Source organism: Zonotrichia albicollis, chromosome 4 (genome assembly GCF_047830755.1).
Source record: "Zonotrichia albicollis isolate bZonAlb1 chromosome 4, bZonAlb1.hap1, whole genome shotgun sequence".
Taxonomy (NCBI): Eukaryota; Metazoa; Chordata; class Aves; order Passeriformes; family Passerellidae; genus Zonotrichia; species Zonotrichia albicollis.
The window spans coordinates 17,620,072-17,646,693 of NC_133822.1; the positions used below are offsets into that span (position 1 = coordinate 17,620,072).

The following is a 26,622-nucleotide window of genomic DNA, read 5'->3' on the forward strand; positions in this document are numbered from 1 at the left end:
ATAATTAGTAGGTGATAATCATCTTATTATCAGATCCCAGTGGAAGAAAGATGTTTTTATGATGAGAGCAACTATTTGGCCTTAACTAATTTAACTTCAGTAAATCTGCCCATATTCTATTAGAACTGAATAAGGCAGCAAACTTTCAGCTCCATCCAGAAAACTGACTTTCAGAAAGAAAACCCAAGAGGAAAGCATAGAAAAAAACAACTCAGTATGTTATCTAAAGGTTTGTCCTAAAAACATTTTGGCAGTAACGGAAGGGAGAAGTCACAGAAATGCATACGGACAGAAAAACATACTGCTCAAATATTTAAGTCTCTGTATCTAGAATTTTTTTCCATTTCTACTAATGCAGAATTTGCTGTGTTCCTTAGGCATATGTTGTAGCAAATGCAAATACATAGGAATTGTCCTAGCAAGAAGTTAACAGCAAGTCCTATGCAGATATCCACAATGGAGAGAAAATAGATCTTTCTACATTTGGGGGAGTATTGAAGGGATGGCAAAAGAGGAGAGGGTTCTAACAACCCTCAAAAGACTGAAAGACATTCTCCAGAAACATGCATTCCTTGGCTTTTCTTCCAGAGTACTCCTGTGCCTACACTCCTGGACTTTCTTATCCTCCTGCATAATTCTGGACTTGTAAACCTGAAGCTTTTGGTGATGAGTTTCCTCTGCTCCTTGATGGGGTTTTCATGTGGCACAATTCCAGAACAAAAAAGTCATGGAGACTTTGCTTTTCTGTCATGGTTCTCACAGAGAGAGGCCTGTCTGATTCTCATAGAACCCTTCCACATAGAGTTTTACTGTACCACTATGCAAGTTCCATACCTGGGGGAGGTTGGAGAGATGCTCTACAGAAAGGCAGTGGAGCATCAAGGGGGAAAGAGTAGAAATAATGAGAAGAACCAAACAGACAGGTGAACCTGTGTTGCATAAATTCATCTCTCAGGTAATTAACAGGTAGACATGCTTTGCCAGCAGCCATGAAAGGAACTGGTAAGAGTCCACTGAGGATATAGAAACATGCAAAAGTTGTGGGCTGAAGAAACTGGGCTTGCAACATTAACCAATTCTGTAACTCATAGTGTCAGCATACCTGTAGAACTCCTTTGATCTACAGCTGGTCCTAGGTTTTTGTTGCTTGGGGTAACCTTGGAGGACTAGAGGGTTAAACTGTGTTTTGGGGTCAGGAGGCTTTCTAATTGCATTTCAGCCCCAGTTACACAATCCCATGCACTGACAAAGTGGATGCCACCATTCTACCCTCAGCATGCTACATTGCCAGGTATACAAGGTGCTTTTCCCATTGCAAAAAAAGGGTTTTGTCAGTCTAACTGTATAATTGCTGCTCATTTTGTTTAGCTCTTTAACACCTTCTTTGAAAGACTCTCTTCTGAGAGATTAGCCTTGTTGGGTGTTTAATATGCAAACACATCTGAATTCATCCTTACCTATTAATCTGAATATTTCATATTGCTTTTTATCCACTTTTTATTCTGTGTTAGTAATACAACATATGTAGTAATTCCATGCTGTTATCCTACACATTCTGGATGCTGCCACTTTTCCTTATAATTTCTGGAGTAATTTTTTTTTTGCAATTTCAAGGTGTACTCAACATCCAATTCCTGGTACCTGATTGTTGCAAAGGATTGAGAGAGTTCCCTTCATCCAAATGCATTTGGATTCAAGGATATTCAGGATTTCAGTGCTAGATCTAGACCTTGACAGGAGAGGAGTGGACAATCCCAGATTTAACAGAGTTCTCTGATTTTAGAGAGGGAATTTTATTCTGGGTCTCACAGTGAAATGCTGGACTTTGCCTCCTAGAGGTACCAAGAAATCATATCACAGTCATTCTCCCATCTTTGTGTAGCTGCTTCAATACATGGAAATTTCCTGTGTCAGGCACATAAGCCAAGCTTATGGCAGCCCAGCATAAAAATATCCTTTATCTTTCTCTTTTCTGCTGAGCAAAAGCATTAGCTTTAGATGAGCCTGAAAATACTTGATACCTTTTGAAGATTGACCTGTTCTGTCTCTATGCAAACACATCTTTGAGGGATGGTGAAGTGGAAGGAAGCCCTATTACAAATCCTCTTATAGACAATCATTATTACAGTATCACATAAAAAGGAGAAAATAACAGCAGAGCTCTCCTTGGGCATTGCACACTGCATAACTAGAGGCAGAGAGAGCAACCTTCCCCTAAAGTCTTGGTTATAAAATGGACAAGGTGCAAAAGCAGAGAAATGATGGATTTACATTGCAGCTCAGTGATTGAGGCAATCCCATCCCCATAACAGCCATCTTAATCACAGAGGTTGATCCTGCCCTGATGTAACCAGGATGGGAAGAGTGGGCCAGCCTGTGTAACTCTGACTGCACCAGCTAAAGGGGGAGCATCAGCCAGGCTGGCTGGCATTGCTATGAAGCTGTGCCCACTGTGCCCTTGAAGGCTCTGCCTCATAGAGCAGCTGAGTTGTTCTCTGCCTGTGCAGCTCCCTCCAGCACTGATGGATTAAGAATCAAACTCCAGGGACTCCCTCCAGCAGTCCTAATCTTTAGGGATTAGGCATGACCACTTTCCTATAGGCAGATGAACAATCTGCATCCCTTCTAATCTGCTTCCCACAAGTGTTGAGAAGCCCTGTTGTTAAGGATACGGAATTGTAAGGATGTGGAAGCACCAGCAGAACAAACACAAAACATGCAGAGGATTTTACTTCCTCTACATTTCCTAACCAAGCAGTGATATCTACTCACCAATATAAATTATTTGCTGTGCTATGCTGTTGGAAAATGTATCTTCTTTGAACATTAGTGCTGCTATTACTACATGCACACACACTCTCTAAAGAGTTGTTCCAAATCACTTCATAGCAAATAACTGAATTAACCGTATCTATGTGCCATCAGATAATCCCCAAATAAGCTTTTTCAGAACGTCTCTCATGCTGCTGGTGAATGCATCCTGCACTAAATAAGATGAACAGTGAAAGGAGTGCACCAATGGAAAAGCAACGATCCCCATCTTCTTTAGAAGCAGCTGAATATGTGAATGTGTACAGACACTTGCACACTCTCACATGCACTGCAAGAAACAGTGCCAGTGTTCTGCATAATCCTGTTGTTTAGACATTTATGCTAATTACACTGATATTATCTAATGGCAGCTTTATACTTTAAATATTTCATTTGATTACCAAAATACGTCCAGCATTGAAATGCATCAGCTATTGGAGCCACAATCAATTTTCTTTTTCAGAGAGGCAGACACTAATTTCTTCTGGTTGTAAAAAAGTTCACAGTGCCTCAGCAGGCCAGAGGTTACCAGGCGAGCACACTGAAGAAGATGACTTAATCAGATAGCACACTTAAAATATAGAAATCAATTTTATAAAGGAGTCGGGTTTTAAATTAATTTTGGATGTAGCTGACCATAACTTAACCTTCTTTCCAGCTATTGCACAAAAACCACTGAGGTGTGGTGCCCATTCCATTTCATTTCACCATTGCCTTTTCCATTCAGAAAAATCTGATGGGATTTTTGCTTGACAGGTTTTCTCACAGAATAACCGGGCATTATCCCATCTCCCCCGGCCTGCATTCCCTGCACCAAGAGAGACGGAGCACGGACACCCCGCACTCCATTTGCTTGCCCGCTGAAACTCACCCCCTCTGTCCCTGAAGGAGCAGCAATGCAGAAGCCAAGGAGTCGTTCCCACAGCTAAAAGATGATGGAGATCTCGGGGAAAATTAACATAACCATTGACAGTCCCCGAGAGCTCACCAAACAGCAGCTTGGGAAGCATCCTCTCCTCCAGAGAGCGAGGGTAGAAGAGACACCAGCAGATAATGCTCCAACAAGACTCTACTATGCTTTAATCTTCAAAAGCTACCATTAGTAAGCCAGAGAAGTATATTTCCCCACCAGACAAACACCACAAGTAGGCTACTCTCCATTAAACCCTGAAATAACTCCTCTTTCTTTTCACTTCGTACGGGGAGTGAGGCAGCACCGCGGCTCTCCCGCCGCTGCCCCGCTCTCTGGGAGGGATGGGGGGACACTCTGGAAAGGGAGCAAGTGTGGCTGGTGCTGGGGGTGTCACGGAGGAGAAGAAGAGGGGGGGTCTGGTCCCGGGCACCCTGATCCCAGAGGCGCACGCTGTTTTCCTCCCGGGAAAGCAGCCGGCTCCGTCCCTCCGGAGTGATGGATGGAGGGAGGTGGGCGTCGCTTTGGGGCTCCGCTTTGTTGGGTTTCACCTCCTGATCCCTTTCGCTTCTGCTCTGCTGGGCTGCAATAGCCACCTCGGCTCCAGCCCCGCGGGTCCAGCTCCCCGTGACCTGCCGCGGAGGGGATGAACCGGGGACGGCCCAGGGAAAGGCGAGAGAGCATTATTTATCCACCACAACTTCTCATTGTCGCGGGGCAGCGCTCAAAAGATCCACAAGCAGTTGGCTTTAAATAAAGCAGGCATTGCTTCCCTTGTATTTCCCCTCAGCAGTCGCCTTAGTATTATTATTATACTTCTATAGCTTTTGCTTTCGGACCTTATAATTATGTCACACAGCAAGGGAAACCGCCAGCATCCCAGCATCTGGTGTGCGGTTGCAAACTTTTGTTTTAAGATTTGAACTATTTATAGAAGGAAAACTTTGTAGGATAGTAATTTCCTACGGTTTTGAGAAAAATATGGCTACGCTTATATTAAAAGGGTGTATTTATTTATTTATTACGACTCCTTCCTCCTGTATAAAAAAACATAATAACCACAAAAAAAAAACCCCAACCAACCAAAGATAGCACGGCAAGCTTTTTTACAAGCTATCGGTCACCTACGCAGCAGACATTTCCCTCCTGTGAACAGAACCAGGCAGCTCTGGTTGAATCAATCTAACGTGCTTCCATAAATCTAAGCGCTTTTAAAAATCGGTGGCCAAGACATGTGCATTTCATTAAGAATTAAGAATGTAGAAATAGGCTTTTAGTTTCTTTTTATGGGCGTGTTTATTCCTACTTTTCTCCCACAGCAGTGGGATATGTTTTTTTCCACAGCCCACAGAAAACAGACGGACACACACACGGAGGAACACACGCACACGTGCTTGTTCATGTGCATGTGCTCCTGTGCGCACATACAGAGGAAAAAAATCCCAAATACATATAAATTCATGTACAGTTTGGGGATAGAACCTCAAAATCGCATCCTCGGGGCACAAAAAACTGAGGTCGGCTTGGGGGTAGGAGAGTAGGGAAATCCGTCCGGCCGCGGCAGCCGAGATAAACGCGGGGCCGGGGATGCCGGGCCGGGGCTCCCCATCCCCGAGCGGGGTGCACCCCTGTGCCGCAGCCCCGGCAGCCCGGGCAGGCTCCGAACCGCCCGGGCCCGACCCCCGCGTCCCGGCACTCTTGTCCCGGGGTTAGGGGGATGCCCAAGGCAGGGAGAGGCTCCCCGATTTCACAGCGGCTCCCTCCGCCGGGTACCTGCCGCCGCAGCGCCCTCCTCTCCGCACGGCTCTGCTCCGGAGCGCAGGAGAACAGAAGCCCTTGGCGGGTCCCCGGCAGCCCCTCCGGGCTCCGGCTGCCCTCCCGGATGGGACCCCGGCCCATCACCCCCGCCACCGTGCCCCGGAGGCACAGAGACCTGCCGGGGACCTGCAGCAGAACGGCGGCGGACACTCTCTGCGCAGCCCTCACGGACTAGATCAGCCGCTTCTTATCCCCCGCAACGACAGATACAGATATAGATATTAAAAAAAGAGACCGAAATTCCTCGCAGTCCCACCCACCGACTCTCATTTCCCCCACCCCTACCTCCACCCCCTTCCTCACAAGGAAAAAGTCCTGGAGCCAGCTCTAACTGCGGCGCTGGAGATCCCTCCGGAGCGAAAGCAGCCGGCCGGCGAGCAGGGCACGCTCCGCGGGCGGCCCGGGCAGGGCGCTCGCCGCCGGCCGCGGCAGCCCCGCGCTCCCCGGGACCTCCGCGCACGAACAGCCTTCCCCCGGCGGGCGCGAAGCGATGCCCATCTCCGGTCTGGCAGGAGGAGGAGTCGGGGTCGGAGTCCCCAGGGGAAACGCCGGCCGCTCCGCGTCCCGTTGCCCCGCCGCCCTCCCAGGTGCGCCGCCCCCGCTGCGGGCACGCCGGGCCCCGGCCTCGCCGGCGGGGCAGCCCCGGGAGTTACCTGGCGGTGCGTCCCTTCCCCCGGCGGGGTCCGACCAGCAGCGCCAGCACCGCCACCGGCGCGGCATCTCCTCCTCCTCCGCCGCCACCGCCACCACGCACCTCACCACCACGCACCGCACGGAGCTGCCGCCCGTGCTGGCTTCTCCCGGCTCCCTCTGCTCGCTCTGCGCATTGCCCCTAGGTAGCTGCTAGCGGGGCCATTGCAAACAGTATTTGGAAAAAAAAAAAAAATCTGGATCACTTACAGGTAACTCCCACTGGTAAGGATGAGGAAAATCTGAGGGTAATACACTGAGAGTAACACACTGCGAGATGAAAAAAGGATCATGGCTGAATCCCGTTTACACTCTTGAGTTCGCTTCCTTGGTTATTCCTTTCTGGCCCCCCCTGGTCGTAATTCCCCACCCTTTTTGGTGTCAGCTGTGGCTTGAATCTGAGTTGGAATCCAGTCCCTTGGGCCTGGGGGGGCTTTGTCTGTTTGTTTGTTTGTTTGTTTGTATTGTTGTGTGTAGTATTCCCCTGGTGCTAATGCTGCTCCCTGTGCAGAGTGTGGGCTGCTGCTGTTGCTGCTCTCGCTGCTGCTGCTGCCTCTGGGCTCCTGCCTGTCATGTCTCAGTGGTTGGAAGTTGTTACAGTGGGTTCTCGTGTCGGAATGAGGATGGTTTAAGGGATTTGGATGGCAGAAAGTGCCTCTCTCTCTCTCTCTCCCTCTCTCTCTGTAACTCTCCTGAGGCCCGGGGTTGCCATTGGGCAGTCAGTCACTGCAATCCGCCTACTTTTTTCTCTCCCTCTCCCTTTTTTTTTTTTTTTTTTTTTTTTTTTCCTAGGGGGAGGATGACAATGGAAAGACACTGATCTAGCCGGGGCTGCAATGAATCCGTGCTCTCTGGCTGAGCCCTCTCCGTACGCCTCGCCCGACAAGGGCTCATTTCTCGCTCCGTGGGGCATTTTTAACTCCCCCCTACCAGCTCTCGGTGGGCTGAGAGCTCCCTGCTTCTGTCGTGGCACCCTTAGCTCGCCCTGGGAGAGGCTGAACGAGTCTCCAGCCCCACTCTCGGCTAATTGCTTTATTGCTGTCCCGGTTCCACCGAAGGGTTCCTCCTTCCCTCCAGCCTCGGCGGGGGTTTGGCTCTTGTCGTACCCCCGATGTTAAAAATTAGGCTTCGATTTCAGGAGCAACGTCAAGAAAAAAGGGAACATATATGTAGTCATAGCCTTGCTGAGTGAGAAATAAACACATGCACACTCGCAGCTTCCTGGCGAGACTGGGTTTCGGGAAAGGACCAGCGCGGAGCAGCCGCTGTAGGGAGCGAGCGGAGGGCGGCTGCCGGCGGCTCGCGGCTCCCCACACCTCTCGCCACCCCCGCAGGAAGAGCTTTCCTCTCCGCTCTTCCCTCTGCTTCTCTCGTTTCCGAGAAAATGCCAGTCCGGAGAGGCGTCTCCCGGCAGGTTTGTCGCCTCTCCCCGCCTTCCCCCTGAGCCGAGCCATTCCTGCCCCTTGGCACCGCGGCAAAGAGATGCTCTACCCTTCCCGCTCCGGCGGGCCCGAGCCCCGAGCCCTGAGCAGCCCCAGGCGTGCAGGAGACATCGCTCTTCCTCTGCATTGTTGGGCGTCTGTCCTTGATTTCGGAAGTGCTGAGAGCGATGGTGAAATACGTGCGCTGTGGATACCGGGGCTGGGCGTTGAAAACGAACCCCGAAAAATAAACGCCCATCGAAGACACTTGAACTGAAATGCAGCTGAAACGGACAAGAACCAGGCTCCGAAGTGTCCTCGGTCTGTAAATGTTCGTCTCAGGTTAATTGCCTATTGACCGAAGGAGATGTCCTGGTGTTACCGAACGCCCTGGTAACACCTCCCCCAGTTAACCAGTCCCAGAACATGGGTGCAGCTCTCCCAGCGACACAACGAAATATGCCCTCAGATGGACCGGGAATTGCAGAACTGGTGCAAAAACGTTGTATGCCGCCCAATATGCGATAAAAATCTTCTCGGGGTTTGGTTGCTTTAGCCACTTTAATCTGCAAGTTCAGCACAGACGTTGGGGCAGTCAATGTCCTTTGGAGAAACGCTGATCTCGATTAACAAGAGACCGAAGCTTAATCCTTTCAACGATTACTTACATCCCAGAACCGTCTTATTTATAATTATTTAAGATTCTAAAATGGACGTATTTATACTTGTCTAAGTGTGCATACAAGTCTATATATAGAGTTAGAGATGTATATCTCCTCAGTGCCCTTTTCCCTGCTAGACATGCGGCTGGGGCAACTCTGCTGAGCGTGAAACCAGGAGAACGAGAAGCCACTTTGAATGTTTTATTTCTTGCACTTGTCCCTCGGATAGGTGTTTTAAATGTGCGTCTGCTTTTAAAGATGTGCCTGGGGGGGAAAGGAGGGGGACAGCGAACTGTAAAAATGCAAATAAAAGTTGGCACTGGAAAACTTCGGACTTGTGTTGGCAAAGTTTGACCCACTCCACCTGAAACGAAGACGGTTTGCCAATTTCCATCATTTTCAGGTCGAAACTGACTTTATCCACAGATGCGCTGTGTAGAGGAAGAAAAGTCGTATAAAGAAATCAAACCGTGAAGTTTTCTTTCCGGGGAGTTAATTTTTATTCTAAAACCATGGGCCGGTTATTATGGCGAAAAATTATTGATGATGAATGATGATGAGGAGGAGGATGAAGATTATGACGATGATGATGAGAATAACGTTGCAAATTCCGTCCAAATGGTTTCTATACATATATCAGCGAGAACCACCCTCATTTTGTTGATTGAAGACGGAAACATTCCCTTCAATAAAACGTCACGCTGGAAAGGAGGTATTGTCGGCAACGTCTTAGACGGGCACTTCAGCATCTGTCACTCCTTTTCCCACAAACAGCTGTGTGGGAAAAGTTTTGTGACAAAATGGGGCAAAATTACACTGAAATAGTTGCCGACGCTATAGTCGGGCGGGCACTAATAAACAATTTGCTTTGTTGGTTTTTTTTTTTTTAATCTCCTATTATCTATCTATTCCCAGCCGCGGATCCTTTTTTACCCCAAGCCTGGGGAGCGCCCGGCAGAAGGGCACGTCGGAAGCCGGGAAGATGCGCCAGGTGAACAACTTTCTGGGCGGAACCGGGCGTTTGTTGTATCTCATCAAGCTGCAAGCACAGTGCCGGGGGAAAGAAGGCAACAACGAGTCCCAGAATGAGCGGCGTCGGGGCGATGGGACAGCAGGGAATGGGGTGGCGGCAGCACAACGACACCTGCCCGTGGAGGGGCCGCGGAGCGATGTTCCCTCCTGCGGGACGGCTCCAGGCAGCGGCGCTCCGGGCGGGAATCCCGGGGTCTCCTGCCGGGGCCTCGCCGCCGCTCCCGGCGCTCCACGTGCTGCAGCCGTCGAGGCTGAGCTCCGGTCAATGCCTGCCCAGGGCCGGGGGGACAGGGCCCGCCCGGGCGGGCTCCCCGCGGCCGGACAGCCCCGCGGATGGCGAGGGCAGCAGGATTTCGTTGGCCTTTACCGCAATCGTCGCAAAGGCAAGGCGAATTTCCCCGTGGGGAAGGCTAGCGGGAGCGGCTCTCACGCTCCCCGCCGCAGCATCCCTGGGAGTCCCGGGAAGCGGAGCGCCCCGGCCTTCCCAGAACGGGCCGGGGTCCCCGATGTCGGCATGCCTGTGCGCCCTCGGCTCGGATGGGCACGAAAGAAGCGTCCCTACCTCCCCTCAAAGGGGTGCCGACACCTTTCGCTGCTCTCTTGGGCAGAGCCAGCTCCCGCCGCCAGCATCCCTCTAATGTCATAGTGACCCCCTCTCCGCGGGAAAACTGGGATCTTCCCCGCTCCCTTTGGAGCTGCCCGGCTGTCACCTTTCTTTTCCTCCAGAATAAAGGGGAAAAGGGTGGGGATTGCCCCCATATCTCTGATGTGGGTATTGCCCACTTGATTGCCACTTCATCTTTCCAAAAGACGCATCACTCATACCCAGAGCTTCCGCTGTTAGTTGCATCTGTAGCACTGTAAATTTTTACTGCTGTAATTTTTAATTTCTGACGTGTTTAATAATTAAAACGGTATCCGAATTAAGCAGTATCCGAATGCTCTGTGATCCTGGCAGGAAATATTTCTGTTTCAATCCCGTCTGAGGTCAATGTTTGATGTGACCTGCTATCGCGGGGGGTTACATGAAGTCAGCAAGGCTGCAGATACTTAATGGTTCAGTGCCTGGAAACGTCATCGACAGAAATTTAAGGGATGTTTCACCTCATCCCTGGTTTTCCAGCAATCTGGGGGACCGGAAATAGAAACGGGAACGACGGAAGATCCCCTAGAGGAAGGACTGTTTGAGTGGGACCTGCTCTCTCCTCCTAACTGGAGGAGATAGTGGCTTCCTTATGGGATCCTGCCATGTAACACCCCGGCCCGTCCAACAGCTTATGTATTGCGTTACTTTCTCTCCCCTCTGTGTCATGTTTGCCACCGAAAGTGGAGCTTTTAGTACGTTTTATTAAGACAAGAAGACGTGCTCAGCAGGAAAAAAAAAAAAAAAAATCCCAAACTGCCAAGACTCCCGTTCTTGCCGTGGTTGACACGACGGCTCTCTCCTTCCCACTGAAAATCAACCGAATGCCCTGGAAGACATTTTATCCACCTTCACCTCCCCCTTCTCAAAGCAAAGAGCTCACCAGAAAAGGCATCATTACACCCAAAGGATATGGTTTCAACAAAATGGTAGTTCCAGTGGCTGATGAAAGAGGAAATAATTGCATCCCACATGCCTAGCCTAGAAGTAGCCCTGGATCTCAGAGCAAATTTCTCTGCTATTGTTCAGAGAAAGTGAAGTATCCTCATCGCCTTACAGGCATGGTGATGGATCTGATAGGGTTTCCGCAAAGGCTTTTACTGTTCCTGATGTCCGCTCAGTTTCACTTCCAGGCTCAGTGCGACAGCATTCTTGTGATTTTTGCTCTGAATCTCCTTCTAAAACAGCCAAAACCAATTTCAAAGAGAGATCTGCCTTCCAGACTGCCCAATCCCCAGTTCCTTTCGGCCGCAGGCAAAGCAATAGCTGCGCCACTGCCCTCATTTTGCAAAGCGTTTTCCTTGAGCTCGCCTGCCTCTGTGTGCGGGGTGTGCTCTACAAAGTCCTCACGCTATTGAAGTAGATTGGGTACCCTGTCATCGCTTCATTTATGGATACACAGCCTCAACAAATTCATCACACATCTCCACTCCCGGCAATCCGAGCCTAGAGGGGGACAGAGCCGACATCGCTGCGACAAAGGGCGGCGCAGGTTCTCGGCCCCGCAAAGGTCAGAGCACTGAAAGGAGCTGTCTGCAGCAGGCAGGATTTGGGGCTATCCCCGGGCTCAGCCGGGCCAGGGGGGAACGAGGGCTCCCCACGGGCACAGGGCAGGGGCAGAGCGCAGGCCGTGCCCCTTCCGCACCCGCGCATCCCCCGCGGGGCAGCGCCCCGCTCCGCCGGCCACCGCGGCGGCACCTGCGGCTGCAGGGGCGGGCCGAGAGCCGTGCCAAAAACACCTAAATGAGCAAACACAAAGGGATGCGATTCCCGAGAAACCCGCTGGGAACCCTCCGGGAAGCAGCCGGCTTCTTTCCAGGGTCTCGCCGGCACCCTGAAAACGGGAAAGCTCTGCCCTTGCTGAGAGCTCCTGGTGGGCTGCACAGACCCTGCCGCTCCTTTCTCACCGCCGAGGAGCCCAGTTTAATTCCTTCCCCCCGCTGTTTAACCTTAATCCTGGGCTCTGGCGCGCTCCCTCCCGCAGATCCCCTCCCTCTGGTCTCCCCCTCCTCCCGGCGCTGCTGACAGCGGGGACGTGGCCGCTCCCGCCGCGCATCGTGCGCGGAGCAGCGTCCGCGGCTGCGGCTCCCGGCGGGCAGGGCCGGGCCGGGCCGGGCTGCTCCTCGCTGCCCTCCCGCTCCGCTGCCCCGGCCGAGCTCCAGCCTGCCCTTTCTCTGGGGAATTCTCCCAGAGAATTCCCTTCCCGTTCTCCTGTCTTTGGGAGCTGCCCTTTGGCTTCCCTGTATTGATTTCAAGGTGGGGAGTGAGCGTTTTTGGAGTGCAACTCACCTTAGGTATTCTTGATCATTAAAAAAAAAAGCATAAAAAATCCCGCAAAGACAGGATCTTTAAAGAGTTTGTAGTTCGACAGGTAAGGACTCGGCTGGGGCTCAGGAATGTGGAAATTCAACTCAAGTCAGCCTACTGCGACGAGCAATATTAATAAGGGCATACAGGCAATGGGGGGAGAGACAGAGGGAAAGAGGGCGAAACTTGGCAGCCAAAATAACCGCGTGCACTCGATTGCGGTGATCAAACAGCGAGGAGCAAACAGCGGGCTCCCCGGAGCCCCCGCCGCACCCTGCAGGGCCCCGGGCCGGTCCCTGCGCCCCAGCCCGCTCGGCTTCCCGGGAGCACCAGAGCAGAGGCAGCCGGACCAGTTGTCAACTTAATTTCAACACGTCCATGTGATGGATAGAAACGCAAATTGTGTCTAGGCCTGCATAAACCAAATCCCTGAGCGCAGGTTCAGAGCAGGGATTCCCCTCCTCCCGCCCCTTTCGCCTAATACCTCAGCCCTGCTCTATTGTCCCAGCAGCAGCGCCTGAGTTAACTCTGTCAGGCTGCCTTTTCTTTTTCTTTTTTTTTTTTTTCCTCCGAGGGTACTGTAAGCCAGAGATAATATTTAAGTTCGCTTAAGCAGTACAAAATAAAAGGATCCGTCATCACCAGCGAGCGGCTCCCTGCAGGCTCGGGGCGGGCGGAGCGCCCCGGCCCGGGACCGGGGGAGACGGGACAGCCGTGCTTCGGGGGGCTGCCGGCGCTGGGACACCCGGAGGCGGAGAGAAATAATATTCACATCTTTTCCTTTTTTTCTCTTTTTTTTTTTTTTTTTTACCTCCTCTGCAGTTTTTTGCTCCCAACTCCGCACTTAACGTGACCCAAAAGGCAAGATTTGTCGTGCAGAAGGACTTACCCTAGTTTGACATAGATGACTCCAAAGCATAGAAACACGTAGAAAATCCACTTCCGAAAGTTTCTGTGCATGATCTAGAAAATGGACTGAGCCATAAAAATTGCACAAAAAGCCGAACTGATCTTGTCGATTAAATCCCAGTCAAGAGCATTGCTGAAGCTACCCAGGAGCAAAGCCGGCCGAGCTGCAAAAAGTCAACTCCGCGCAGATAGGCAGCTCTTCCCAGAGCCATGGTGACCGAAACCGGCTCCGATATTAAAGCTAAAGAGGAAGAAAAAACGGAAAGGGCTGCTCAAAAGAGTAAAACAAAACCCCAAGACAGACAGTCTGAGGGAGAGAATGAGCAAGCACTGATCTTGATCAACTGCCTCATAGAGCCCTGAAGTTCAATCTGTTTTTACTTGTTCTGACTTCCTCAGGTAACACTACGTATCTTGCAATCTATGGCTCCAGGTAGGAGGATCTCTCTTTCTCTTTCTCTCTCTCTCTCTCTCTCTCTCTCTCTCTCTGTCTCTCTCTCTCCCGCTCTTCCCTCCACCCCGCATGTGTCAGGATCTAATACATATCTTATCTGCGTGTGCGTGTGCGAGCTGTGCGTGTGTTTGTGTTTCAAAAGGCATGTCCTTAAGCCGGGGTGTTGGGGAAAAACACATGAAACGTATTCAATAAGGGAAATAAAGGACTCGTCCTCTGAAACCGAAGCATTTTTTCATTTCCTTTAGTACAGTAACGCGGCTGGATTTGCAATGTACAGACTTCACAAAAGAAACTGTTAAACTTTTCTAATTTTTTTCTTCGTCTTTTTTTTTCTCTCTCTCTTTTTTTTTTTTTTTTTTTTTTTTTCCTTTCTAAACAAACAGAGGCAGGCGTTAATCCCCACTTGCTGGCAGCTGTATCCTAAAAAGCAACATGTGTCCAGACTACTTCTTCGGCCATTTGACCCTGCTGGACACCAACGTCTGCCACCAAATTTGATATCATTTTCCGCAGTAAGAGAATATGCTTCCTCCTTTGAGCAACTGATACACTTAGCTTGTAACACTAGCTTAGGATAGTCAGTTTGCTGCTCCTAGAGAGATTAATCGGTGGGACAAAACCTCACTTTGTGTTCAGACACTAACAATGAAGCAAGGCTTCCTTTTCTTTCTGATTTTTTGTGGGTTTTTTTCCTTTCGTTTCTTTCTCTCTGTTTTTTTCTGTTTTTCTTCCTCGCTGATTTCTGAGCTGCTCCGTTTATTCTTGCATTCTGCGGAATTATCTGTTCCAGTCTACTACACAATGTGTGCCTGTCCGGAGGCACAGATCTGCATGCATATGCACGCTTAAATAGCACTCCGATGCAAGTCTGTGGGCTGCAGGGAGCTACACAGATACGGAAAAACTCGTGCACCTCTGCCCTCTCCTCCACACACATTCATATACGTGTAGCAACAGTCAGCACAGATGGCTCTAGGCATCTCTCAGAGAGAATCGGCTAAACACACACCAGGAAAGCCTGAAAGGAAAGCAGGCAGTGACAAGCAAGCAAAAGAGGCTGAACATAGAATTTCATCGTAAAGTATCTATCCTGATGGAGAAAACAAAGGATTTTTTTAAAGGCCAGCCAGGCTGCCGTTGAAGAGGCGCAGTGTGAAATCGCAGGTCACGTTCAGACCGCCGCAGTAAAGGCTGCCCGCACCTTGTCATCACCCACTCAGCCCACAGGAACAGGGCAGGGACCCCAGGCCTGTCCCTGGGAGCGAAGCGGGGCAGAGAAGGGCCGTGCTGGGGAAGGGGGACTCAGGGCAAGTCCCCAGTAGCGACGAAGGCAGCCGAGACTTCCCAGTGCACCGCCAGCTCCGATTCCTCTGCTGCGGATCGGTTTGGCTCTTTTCCCCCGCATTCCTCAGTCTCATTCTTTAATAATCAGCACTCTGGCTCTCGGAGGCAGCCAGCTCTCCTCCAGTCCGCTCGGCTACACTGTCATCAATACCCAACTACAGACAATTTGTCCTTTAAAAATGCCCAGTCTCCCCTTCATACTCATTTCCTTGTATTTAAATGTCATTTATTATTCTTTTTTTTTTTCCGGACCCAACATAAAGATTATTGTGTTCTTCAGCCCTATTATTTTTTAAGCAATTTTTTGTAAGATGAGGCCGTGTTTCACAGAATCACAGGAATCCCAGGCACATGGTGCCATTCTTGGGACTGTCCTGTGCAAATCCATGGGTTGGACTTTGAGGATCCTTGTGGGGCCCTTCCAACTCAGAATATTCCATCACACTTTGATTCTATATTTCACTTTTGCAGAACCATGTCTCCGACACCCTCCTAACTTTACCCACAGCTGTCTCCCGAACTCTTCCACCAACACCAAAAACTCATTTACGATGCAACCCCATCACCACCACCCGCCACCTGTGAATCTTTCTGCCGGTTTTTGAAACTTTTTGGAAAAGAAGTGTTATGTGTCACTCATGATAGTCGCGAGGATGCGGTGGCGGGAGGAGCGGGGTACAGAAAGATGTTTCCTGCGGGGCGGGACGAGGGGGGCGGCAGGGCCGGGAGCGGGCGGGTGCCGCGGGGGATGCACCTTGGGGATGTGCCCCGGCGGTCTGTCTGTCCGGAGCGCTGTCCCGAGGATGTGCCCCTCTGTCTGTCCGGAGCGCGGTCCCGGCCCGGCGGAGGCGGCCCCGGGCCGTCCCGCGGGGTCACAGCGCCACCCTGCGGCGGTGCTCGGGGCCCGGGGCGTGCGGAGCGGCTCCATCCCGTGGGGCCGGGATGCGCTCAGGAGCCCCGGCGGGGCCGGGATGCACAGCCCGGTCCCCCCGGTCTGCAGGAGTGCCGCGCCTGGGAGCTGCCCGTGAGCTGCTTCCCTTTGCTCCCGCACCCGAGCACAAATCCAGCCTGCCCTTTCAGGTCTGCTCCGCACCCAGGCCTGGCCGGGTGCGAGGCCATGAGCAGGAACTGCTCATTCACTGTCCACGGAGATTAGGAGGCGAGAGAGGCTTCGCATCGCAGCTATTTGTTGTCACAGGTCTCCTCTACAGACCCCTCGTGCCTGTCTTGTCACAAACCCCACGGATATGGGAATACAACTCACATTGTCTACGTCTCCTCAGTGACTGTCAGGCTAGCACACCCCACTTGCTTCTGCAAACTTCATGAAAACCCAAGAAGTTTCAACAACAGAAACTAGACTAGGTTGTAGCATGATTTAAAGGGCAAAAATTTTCTGTATTTTTGACCCTTACTCTGATGCTATCTTCAGCTAATTGATTTGAAGATCCTAGACTGAGAGAAAATTATACATTTTCTTACCTTCAAATATCAGTTTGACTATTCCTGAAAATTTAGGCTGAGGAGAAGAAGACTTAATGAAGCTTAATAATTCTGTGATTTAAGAAAAAAAAATTTGGTAGAATATTAAAATGCTTAATTCTCACATTAGTATTCAGAGATTCACCTGATTACTTTATGTGCAAAATATATAAAGCCCATTGAATCACTTTAAACAAATAGCACTTTAATAATGCTGAAAGACTTTCTGGATGCAAGGTAATATTCCTAAATAGAAAAGCATTGGTAGATGTTGGTTGAAATAATTTGCTGAATGGTCTTCTAGTACACAGTTCTTATTCATTACTCATCCAAAATAACTGGCATAGCAGGGGATATAGTCAATTTAAAAACCAGTAATTCAGTTTCTCCTGCACTGACTTTCTGCTGGCAAAGCTCAACATTCACACCTCCAAAACCTGCCAAAGGAAAGGTCACCTACACACACTGCTGCTGGTCCCTACACCTCTCCCACACCTCCCCACAGCCTTCTGATAAAGCGGCTCCTGTGGTAAAACATTGCAAAGCCCTGTTGAGCTTCAGCTTTCCCAATCCATCACAAATGCATTTACCCCCACTCCAACTGGAGAGCCTTTTCCTTCACCTAGGGAGGAGAATCCAAGTGACCTTCAGAAGTCTCCTGTCAGGCTGTGAAAGCTTAAACAACAGGAGGCAACTGTTGGCTGCTGCTCGAGGACAGCTTAGGTGTGCATCTCTTTAGAAAATGAAGATGATGGGAACCAGAGTCACTGGCCCAGGCATGGGTAACATTTATTCCAGGGTGCAGCACAAGGGACACAGTGCTGTTGGTCTGACCTGGGGCATACAGGGTTTCATGAACAGGGAACTCTGCCCAAGCAGGAGAAGCAAACTACACAGTATGGGAACAGCTTGCAGCCTGTACAGCTCTGTAAATTGAAATCTGAGCAAGCAGGACCAAAGGGAAAGGAACTGTTGGTCAGAGCTCACATCACCTTCCCTAGCATTTTTCCAAGAATAGTGTACAAAATCAGAGTAAATCACATGAAATTTCTAGGGAATGCAGACAGAAGAGATAATTACTCTGTGACAGGCCACTTTACATGCCTTCCTCTTGTTTCTGTATTGCTCAGATCAACCACTGGACCAGGAGCTGGACTTCAATGATCCTTGGGTTCCCTTCCAGCTCAGCATATTCTCTGATTCTGTGTCCTCGTTCTAAGTCCCAAAGGCTTAACTACAAGGCAAATCCAGCTGCATTTATCCCAGCCAGCCACTCTCTGGCACTGTTGCTCCACTGTTGCAGTTGTAGATGAAGGCCCCATCTATCACTAACAAAACAATTGCACAAAAGCATTGCTCAGGGGAAACACCCAGACCATATGGGGCTAAAAAAGAGACAAAAAGAACTGAAAGAAGAAAAATGAAAAAAAGAAGTACACAAAGATAGGGATCTTGCATTTGATCAGGATTTTACACACAATTCATGCACATTCCTAACAAATGTACACATTAAGCATATGCACATACTAGCAGTCATTAATATTTTGTACTTGTGTTACCATGCTTTTGCACATGAAGTCTTAAATCACACTACTGCATTTACCCACCTGCTTCCTATGTCTAAGATGTCCCTTTTTTCTAAGAGACTACCAAACCCAACCTCTGATGCCAGAGTTTTTTCCAGCTTGGGATGTCCTTCAGTGAGCTTCTGATGCTATGTTCCCAATCACCTGGTCTTTGAGCTTTGATTCAGCAGAAGGGTACCAAACTGGTAAGAGATTATGCTTTTGGCATGTGCATCAGGCATGGTAATGACTTAATGGCAATAGCATGATTTAATGGCAATAAAACCTGCACCACAGTCCAGGTTTGAATCTGGTCTTACATGGTAACTGACCTGTCCACTGCCCTCTTAGTTCTTCTCTCACTTGGTATTATGCAAAACAGCATCTGGGCACATCTTTGATCACCACTGCCTTTCATCTCAGTTCCTTCCCTGTTTCTCTCCCTCTTTTTCTTTCCTCTCTTTTACATCTCATTACCTGGAATATGTTCCACTTTCTCAAGCTATTAGTCTTCCTGTAATTCCCAAGCCTGTTAAGCCTCCACCAGTATAGCAGACAGCTAATTTGATTAATAAGTAACAGAGTTGTCAATGCTCAGTTGTTTCAGATGTTTCATATATGCAGGTAAATTCTGGCTTGAAAATTTCTGTTTACTTGTCTCATCCAAGCTCAGAGTCAGTGTTCAAGCAGAGGTACTGTACACATCTTTATAGCAGCATAAAATGGAATTTACAAACTTTCTCACAAATTCCTTCCTTGATAACTGAAGCTTTCCTGGCTTTGTTCCACTGGACTTGATATAATTTTAGATTCTTTCTTCTGTTCTTCATGAACTGATTTCTTACTTTGTTGACTGCATTACTTTGAAAAATTCTCTGCAGAAGAAGGGTGGGCAGTTAAAAAGGAATGTGAGCAAGCAATAACATATGTTGCAAAAAAGGAGAAATACTATGAATAACAAGCATGTTGTATGGGAATGAACTTGACATGTTCTGTTACTCTGCAGCAGTAGGAAGTCCAGACTCATGTATGAAATTGTCTTCTGGCCAGTGAACTTCAGTAAGTACACAGACCAGCTAGAGATGACCCAGAGGTGAACAACAGGAAGATGATCCACTACAACAATGAAATACATCATCCATGAGGAAAGGTTGTGTTGCTTTATTTTACAGAAACACACACTGAGCAGGGAGAGTAATAGTCTTCAAATGTGCAAAAACACGTTGCAAAGACAGCAAGGTAAGGAATTGTACTTGTGATTAATGGACTTGAGCAGCATTTAGACAAAATTAATGGCAAATATTGCCATTAATGGCAAATATTGCCAAGATTTAAGATCAGGTTAAATAATCATCTACAGAAATTTAGTAGTACAGGATCCTACCACAGGCTACAAACATCCAGGCTCCTTTTAGACATGAGGCCTTTGATTCTGTGACTCTGCTTTCAACCACTGTGCTGGCAAAACTCCTTTCACCTTCAAAAAGCATGGTGAGAGGCTTCCTGACTTCTTCTGAAAGTGTTTCGGGAAGCATCTAGCTTGACCAGAGGAGATGGAGTTTGCATCCAGGAGTTTAGAGGAACACCCAGAGCAGTTATCTCTAGGCAGTATTTCATGAAGCCTTTCATCCTATCTTGCAGAAACAAACATTCTCCCTGGTCCTCATGAAGCAAATGTCTAATGAAAGGAGCCTTTGCACATTTCTAATCAGTGCAGTAATTCAGAGACTTAAGATTTGAGACTGTAGATTCTAAAGTTCTGTGAATAACTTTTATTCCATGCTTCAGACAATACAGTAAGACATCATCATTGAACTCAATTCCATGATTTGCCTAAAGTAGCCCTACTAAAGAAGCTTTATACCAAATGAATGCAAACTAAATACTGAGTTTAGCAAAATTTCTAGATAAAATAATTTTAGATTAGTAATTTAATCTATAATCAGCAAGTCTGTAAGCCCTACATATGATGCAACAAAAGGAAAAATCAGGACTCAGAAGTGATTTTTCCTGAGAATGACATGCTCATTTTCTTATTATATTCTCAGACATGTCTAGATGGGCAAACACATTTTTAGTTATCTGTGGTTTTGAAAGATGACTACAAAAGACACCATGGTGGGGTCAGATTACACTTAACCTTTAAAATCATCTTTCAAAAGCTAAGGGACTGAATAGTTTTATGTGATATACTATTTTTGTTTTTCCTGCCTATTGAGTGCTGCAATTTTTGTAAATATTACAAAGGAAGCTGCATTGTTAAGCATTTTTTTCTTCCTAACTGATTTTCTCTATTGTAACCTTACTCCATCTAGAGTAAAATGCTTTTTAGCTTCTGAGTTGCAAACCAATAAGCATTGATACTCAGCCTAAGACTAAAGCTCTAACTCCTCTGTGTGTTTGGCCTGATGTTCTGTCCCAGTGAAATTGCATCACTGTAGATTTCAAACCCAACTAAGAACTACAGTTTGCATCACAGGGTTCTTTGTTGACTGTATTACCTTGAAAAATTCTCTGCAGAAGAAGGTTGGGAAGTTAGAAAGGAAGGTGAGCAATAACATATGGTTGCAAAAAACCAGAAATATTATGAATAAACAGGCATGTTTATTCCTTTATTCCTATTTAGACCTTGAAATCTCATTGAGACAAGCAACATATTCCCCTTGGCTCAGACACAGTGAGACCCACAGAGAGTTTGTCACCAGGGCAGCATTCCAGTGTGAGGCCAAAGTGGCCACAGTGCCAAATGTGGAGATGAGCTTGCAGATACAGAGCATGGCACTCTTCAATCAATGCTTCTATCAAGGGAAGATTGCTTCTTAGCAGAATTATGACAGAAACCTTCCTACCCTTTAAATGACAAAGAGAAAAGTCTACCAGTGTCGCCATCATATTTCCTGGAAAAATCCCCTTGCCCAGGATTATTCTCATGGGAAGCTGAGAACTCTCAGAGAAAAAGGAAAACAGTATTATCTCATTTGCTTCTCCTGTGTTTTGCTGCTTTGGAATGTGTTTGGAGATTGTTTATCCAACAGGTGATTGTTTTATTGGTTTCTGGTGTGAGTTGTTTTCACTCATTGGCCAATCAGTGCCAAGCCGTGTCAAGGCTCTGGAAAGAGTCATAAGGTTTTCTTTAGTATCTTTTAGCCTTCTGTAAGTATCCTTTCTGTATTCTTTAGTATGGTTTAGTATGGTATTCTTTAATATAATATAGTATCTTAAAATAATTAATTAGGCTTCTAAGAACATGGAGTCAGATTCATCACTCCTTTCCTTGTCTAGGAACCCCATAAATACAAGATACCAGGTCCTGCTGTAGGTTTTTCAACACTGCAGCTGTCTCCTTACCAGATATTGGTTTTGATATTGTATGTAGAGAGATTGTGAGTCTAGAGTTGCAGGGTCCTTTGGAGTCCTTCCTCAGGTAACCCTCCAGAGATGAACTTTTCATTGTAAGACACCCTGCCTTAGTAAGAGTAAGCAAGAGAAATATAAGGGGGAAGAGCGTTAATTGACAAATAAAATGTGACAATGGTTCTGTCTTCCAGTCAAGCCAGACATCATCATTTGGAGCTCTAAGGCATCAGGAGGTTTCCACTTACAGTGCCTCATCTCCATCCATTCATGTTCTGGCTTCATTGCCACACACTGAGAGAAAATGTACTTGTTTCTAATTTGAGCAGTGTGGACATTACTCACTTCCCACTGGCTTGACCACAACATGGATGAGCTTACCTCTTTTTTCATTTATCATTACATCACTGGTGATACAGCTTAATCATGTGAATCTCCTTTAGCAATTCATCTTATTGCTTTCAAAGGCATTGCTTATAATCTCTCACATATATGCTTAAATGCATTTCTGTCATCAGAAATGTGATTGCCCCCAGACCAGAACAGCATCACTGCATGTAGCCACACAAAAATCTTGCATTTTCACTACAAGCAAATACAAAATCTTGTAGCTTCATTACTTGCAAAACCAAAAACCTTGTCATTCCAATAATTGCAAATAACCATCTATAAAAGAGAAAAAAAACCTGAGTTTTTGGTGTTTTGTTGTTTTTGTTTTTCTTTCTGATTTCTAAACTACACTTTCCAGAAATCTCAGGTCTAGAGTCAAAATGCCTATTTGTGTCTTGCTACCTGGCGCAGTCTCCTGTCAGGGAAACATCCTGAAAGGCAAATAGTGCAGACGTAAGAGTATATTTTTCTCCCTCTCATATCAAGAAAATATCCCATTTATTTCAGCAACCAGTACGAAACTCTGTAATTGCAGACCTATGCTTAGGTCATCTTCGTTATCTTGTAATTGTGCCTTTAAACATTCATTTTTCTCCTAAGAATAACTCATTAACAGACTTGATAACCATCTCTTCATAAAAATAAAGGACTTTATGGGCTTTATTCATATTGAAATTATTAATTTGTTTTATTGTATACTGCTTACTATTCTGAGATAAATCTGTGTGAATATGAACGCTCCTGTTTGGAATAAAAATATCATATCTCAATTTTATGCATGGTTGTTTTTAAAAATTACTCTGATGATCTGTATTTATATACATCTGACAGTACATTATTTCTAGATTTCAAAAGCTAATCACATGCCTTCCAATGCTTGATGTTTTAAAATGGCAAACAAAAACCTCTGGATTATTTTATTCCATACATGTGAGATGCCAAGAAAAACTCCTAAATGGGATTTTCTTTTCCACTACTCACAGAAACTATGGCTTTCTAAGAAAAACAAGCATATCTAGAATTGCAATATTTAAAATGATCCTGATTTTTAAAGTAAATCTAATAATGGAAGTGGGGGGAGGGAGAGTCCAGACATTATTTTTGAAAGCACAGGATTGATGATATTAATGCTGCCAACCTAAACATGAGAACATTGGTTTGTTTAGCTTGCTGTCTTTTCCACCAGCCACTATTTAAAAACATCTACTGCTCTTACTGAGTAGAGTCTGCAATTTATTTACAGCTACAGTAAAGTCAGTGGAAAAAAATGTTCATTCATAGGCTACTTAGGAGTTAGAAATATTTCTAGTGTCTTAAACCAAAAATAAATGCCCCAGTAAAGAGGTTTTCAGGTGAAGATGACTTCTAGGGAGTAGTTTTATAAGGATGTGCCCAATGAAGTTTACTCTTCATTCATCCTTCATCTGTTTTCCAGAACATTTGTCTCTTTTACATGGATATTTTAATCATTGCTTCTGTGTATCAGGGTTTGGCACACCTAGCTGTGTTGTCATGCTGCAGTTCTAGGAGTTCTATGACAAAGCAGAATGGGATATATTAACTTTATATATATATATATATATATATATATATATATATATATATACGTAATGACTAGACTTTGCAAATTATCTGAAAAGGTTTGCCACTCTTCCCTTTACAGCTTCCAATGACTCATCAAATAATGTTTGCATCATGTCCTCCCCCAGGTCACTGACTTAGAATGGTCACTTATCTACACATCTTTCCTACATTTTCTTTCTATTACAATAAGCCTCTCTTTTATCAGGATTATCTGCAAAAGCTGCAGGATATTTTATCTGGCTGCAATTCAGCTTCATGTGGGGGTGCTCACATGCACCCTGCGGTATTTTGTGCAGTTACAAGCAATTTATGAAATGTTTAAAAGTGCATACTTCACAGATTTAACTCTTTGCTTGACTCCAGTGTCTCCTTAAACTCAGTACAAGATATCTGTAGAGACCAGGGTTTAAATCTCACGTGGTGTTGACAGCCTCTCCTCTTTCATCACCTCCTTTGGGGCTGAAAGTTCTCTGCAGATTGTTTGGATGCAGCCCTAACGTGCCTCACATGTGTTATAAAAATCATTAAAAAATGCTTTCCAAGCTAAGCACAGGTGGGATTCCACACACAGGCTCCCTGAGCAAGGGCCCAAAAGAGGAGGAGATACCTCATTAAACCTTTCTGGCATGAAACCTGCACTCTTGGTCTGGGGTTGGGCTAGGTCACCTTTAAAGGTCCCTTCTAATCCAAACGATTCCACAATCCCATGTTTATCTGAAATCATTGTGTGGCCACCACAGTGCCTGCCTCTCCCACCACCGAGTATCTCCCTGAGAGCTGCCAGGATGTGAACAGTCACCTAAGGGAGCATCCCAAACCAGCCCTATAGGACACTGGGCTGGCAGGTGCTGGCTCCTGCCATGCCCACCACTCCTGAGAGCAAAACAAGTCCAGCACAGAGCCAAGACCAGTTATTGAGTGTCCTCAGCCACGGCCTTGCCATAGCAAGTCTTCAGTTCTCTGTGGTTTCTAGAATCAATTTATCTTTCTGCTTTTTAAAAAGAAGGAAGGAACTCAGAATAGGTGCCACTGTGCTTGTACCTGTACACCCCTCCTACCTGTGCTTTGAAGAATTGAAGAAACTTTGCGGAAGTACTAACAGTTCCTGTATGATGAACATGTCTCACCACAGGGAATTAATTAAATTCTTTCATTCTTTGGGTGCAGACAATGACTTTTTGCTACAAGTTCATATGAGGGTTAGCAAATTGGAGCCTAGCTTTGTGTGTTTCACATAACTGAACAAAAAATTTCTGATTACTGAACGTAAATAACTAATTCCCAACATCCTTCCAAATCCAGAGCATAGCTCCAGCCCAATATCACTCTTGGGAATGTTCCTCAGTAATTCACATTGTCCCTGAAGTCTGTAGGTGCAGGGGAATTTAATACTGAACAAATTATTTTATACTGGGTTAATTATTCCCTCTAAAGTGACCAAAAGCTTTATTCACAGAGTCATTCTGGACTTGCTCATGTGCATGCCACAGCTAAAATAATCTTTTGCCCTTTGCTATTTGGGACCTTTGAAACTCCAGGTGATTGTTATGAATTGTCTATGGAGCCTCAGTGAGCCATAAAGTGTGAACATATTTATTGCCTTGATTAAATACAGTCTCTTGGCAGTCTTTTTATCATATCTTTTCACTACATTTCTTCTTCTTTTCAAAAGTCTTAACTTAGATTAATTCATGAGCAATGGCTTAGCATCTTCCACAATCATGAGGCATAAAGGTAGGGAGAAAAACCCCTCTTTTGGCTTAAGGCATCCCCCGACTTTTGGCAATTAAGAACTAAGAAAAGCAATTTCCTAGAAGTTTCCTTTCGATTACCATATTGCTGTATGGGTACTTTTCCTTTGTAATGTGAAAATCAAAACTTGTCTTTTTTAGAACAGCACTGTGTCAGGTCTTGCAAAGTTTGCCCTGTTAAAAAAATCTTACTTTTATTCCTGTCATAACAAAGAGCAATCTATTTTCAATATGTAGCATAATTATATGTTTTGGAAGAATCCAATTTAGGACAATAAATATTTAGAGGGCTTTAAGGGTGCCTATTATTTCTGTTTACATATTGACCAAAAAACAGAGTCTGCAAGAGAACATAAAATGGAAGGTAGAATTGAAGAACGGTGATATAAGAAAAAAATTGCATGCAGAAGAGAATCAGCAAATAAAGAGGACTGAAGGAAATAGGAGTTAACTGAAATAGGAGTATAAGAAAGAAAGATTCTGGAACAAAAAAAAAAATCAAGCACTTTGATAAAATGAATCAGTGTATTAAAAATATACAGGAAATACTGTATACTTGGTATTCCTAAGAATTCGTTGTAAATCAATAACTATATTTTGAAAATAAAAATGAAATCTGGGTTCAAGAGTGTAATCAGACAGAAGATGTAGTATTTCTAGAATCCACAAGATGCTGTTTCTTTCACAATTTCCATGGCTAGAGCTCCCTTTTTGAAATGCTACCTCTCTTCAACTGGCTTTTCTGGTCTTCCTGTTAGATGCTGACAGACCAATGCATTTCAGCTCCAGCTCAGCCATTTAAAGTGTATTACATTGTTAGTCTGTCAAGTCACACTGCTGATAATGCAGTAAAACAATACAACCATAGAAATCACATAACAGGCAAGTGGGTGACTTCTGCCTTGATTCTTTGTCACAGATTACTTCAGCTCATCATTGTTGCTGTGGTTTGTCATGACTTCAGGAAGGCTGAGGATGCTGAATTTGACATGCCTGAGTCAGTCTGCACTGAATCACTGCATTACTGAATGATTGCAAGTCACTTCCATCACAGTGCCTCCTGCCTCAGCAAGGAGATGGGGACTTGCCTGCCAGTTCCCTCTCTACAGGCTTGAAGGAATGAAGAATCTGAGCTAGAAAAGCAGGATATCAGCAGGGGTATCAATATTGGGGAAAGCTAAACAGGTGGCACTAGGTTTGGGTGATATGACAGAAGTGATAAAAAAGCCGAAGAATATAAATATTTCAGTCTTTGCATGTGTGAGCTAGTTTTGCCAAATGCCAAACCTGTGACCTAGGCCTTTGCATTCATGGCTTGCAAAAAGCAACATCAATGTTTTGAGGTTTTTACTGAGAAAATTGTTAACACTTTTCTACATAAAGGGCAGGGTATTGGTCACGTTAGCACAATTTGTAATGAAGGCACTGCTACAGAAAGCATCTGTGAATGCCAGTGACTGCATCAGTTGTTGCTCATTACAGGCAATTAAGC

General features: G+C 46.3%; 2 protein-coding genes and 1 long non-coding RNA gene across 5 annotated transcripts in view; 2 read left to right on the forward strand and 1 right to left on the reverse strand.

Annotated features, from left to right (window-relative positions):
- WNT7B (Wnt family member 7B) overlaps positions 1–13,734 on the reverse strand; it is a 92,217-nt gene extending 78,483 nt beyond the window's left edge. The window contains exon 1 of one of the 2 annotated variants that reach the window (XM_005482703.3): positions 13,184–13,734. In XM_005482703.3, coding sequence (XP_005482760.1) covers positions 13,184–13,254 — 71 coding nt within the window. In that variant the 5' untranslated portion in view covers positions 13,255–13,734. Of the gene's footprint in view, positions 1–6,439; positions 6,945–13,183 lie in introns of those variants that run through there. The other variant, XM_005482702.4, reaches the window with a different exon arrangement.
- On the forward strand, positions 5,992–10,114 carry LOC106629211 (uncharacterized). 2 transcript variants are annotated; one of them, XM_014264203.3, is made up of 3 exons: positions 5,992–6,126; positions 7,022–9,024; positions 9,228–10,114. In XM_014264203.3, the coding sequence occupies exon 3, from the start codon at positions 9,295–9,297 to the stop codon at positions 9,988–9,990; it is 696 nt and encodes a 231-aa protein (XP_014119678.2). In that variant the 5' UTR covers positions 5,992–6,126; positions 7,022–9,024; positions 9,228–9,294; the 3' UTR covers positions 9,991–10,114. The 2 variants fall into 2 exon arrangements, with proteins under 2 accessions (XP_014119678.2, XP_026646703.2); XM_026790902.2 differs by lacking the exon at positions 5,992–6,126 and adding an exon at positions 6,306–6,441.
- On the forward strand, positions 11,266–15,243 carry LOC141728758 (uncharacterized). The gene is made up of 3 exons (XR_012579920.1): positions 11,266–11,497; positions 13,117–13,636; positions 14,044–15,243. It is a non-coding gene; the product is annotated as an uncharacterized LOC141728758 (long non-coding RNA).
- The last annotated feature ends 11,379 nt before the right edge of the window (positions 15,244–26,622 follow it).

Bases quoted from the DNA above. Each gene is read 5' to 3' on its own strand.
- LOC106629211 (XM_014264203.3), top strand. From the start codon at position 9,295: ATGCGCCAGGTGAACAACTTTCTGGGCGGAACCGGGCGTTTGTTGTAT.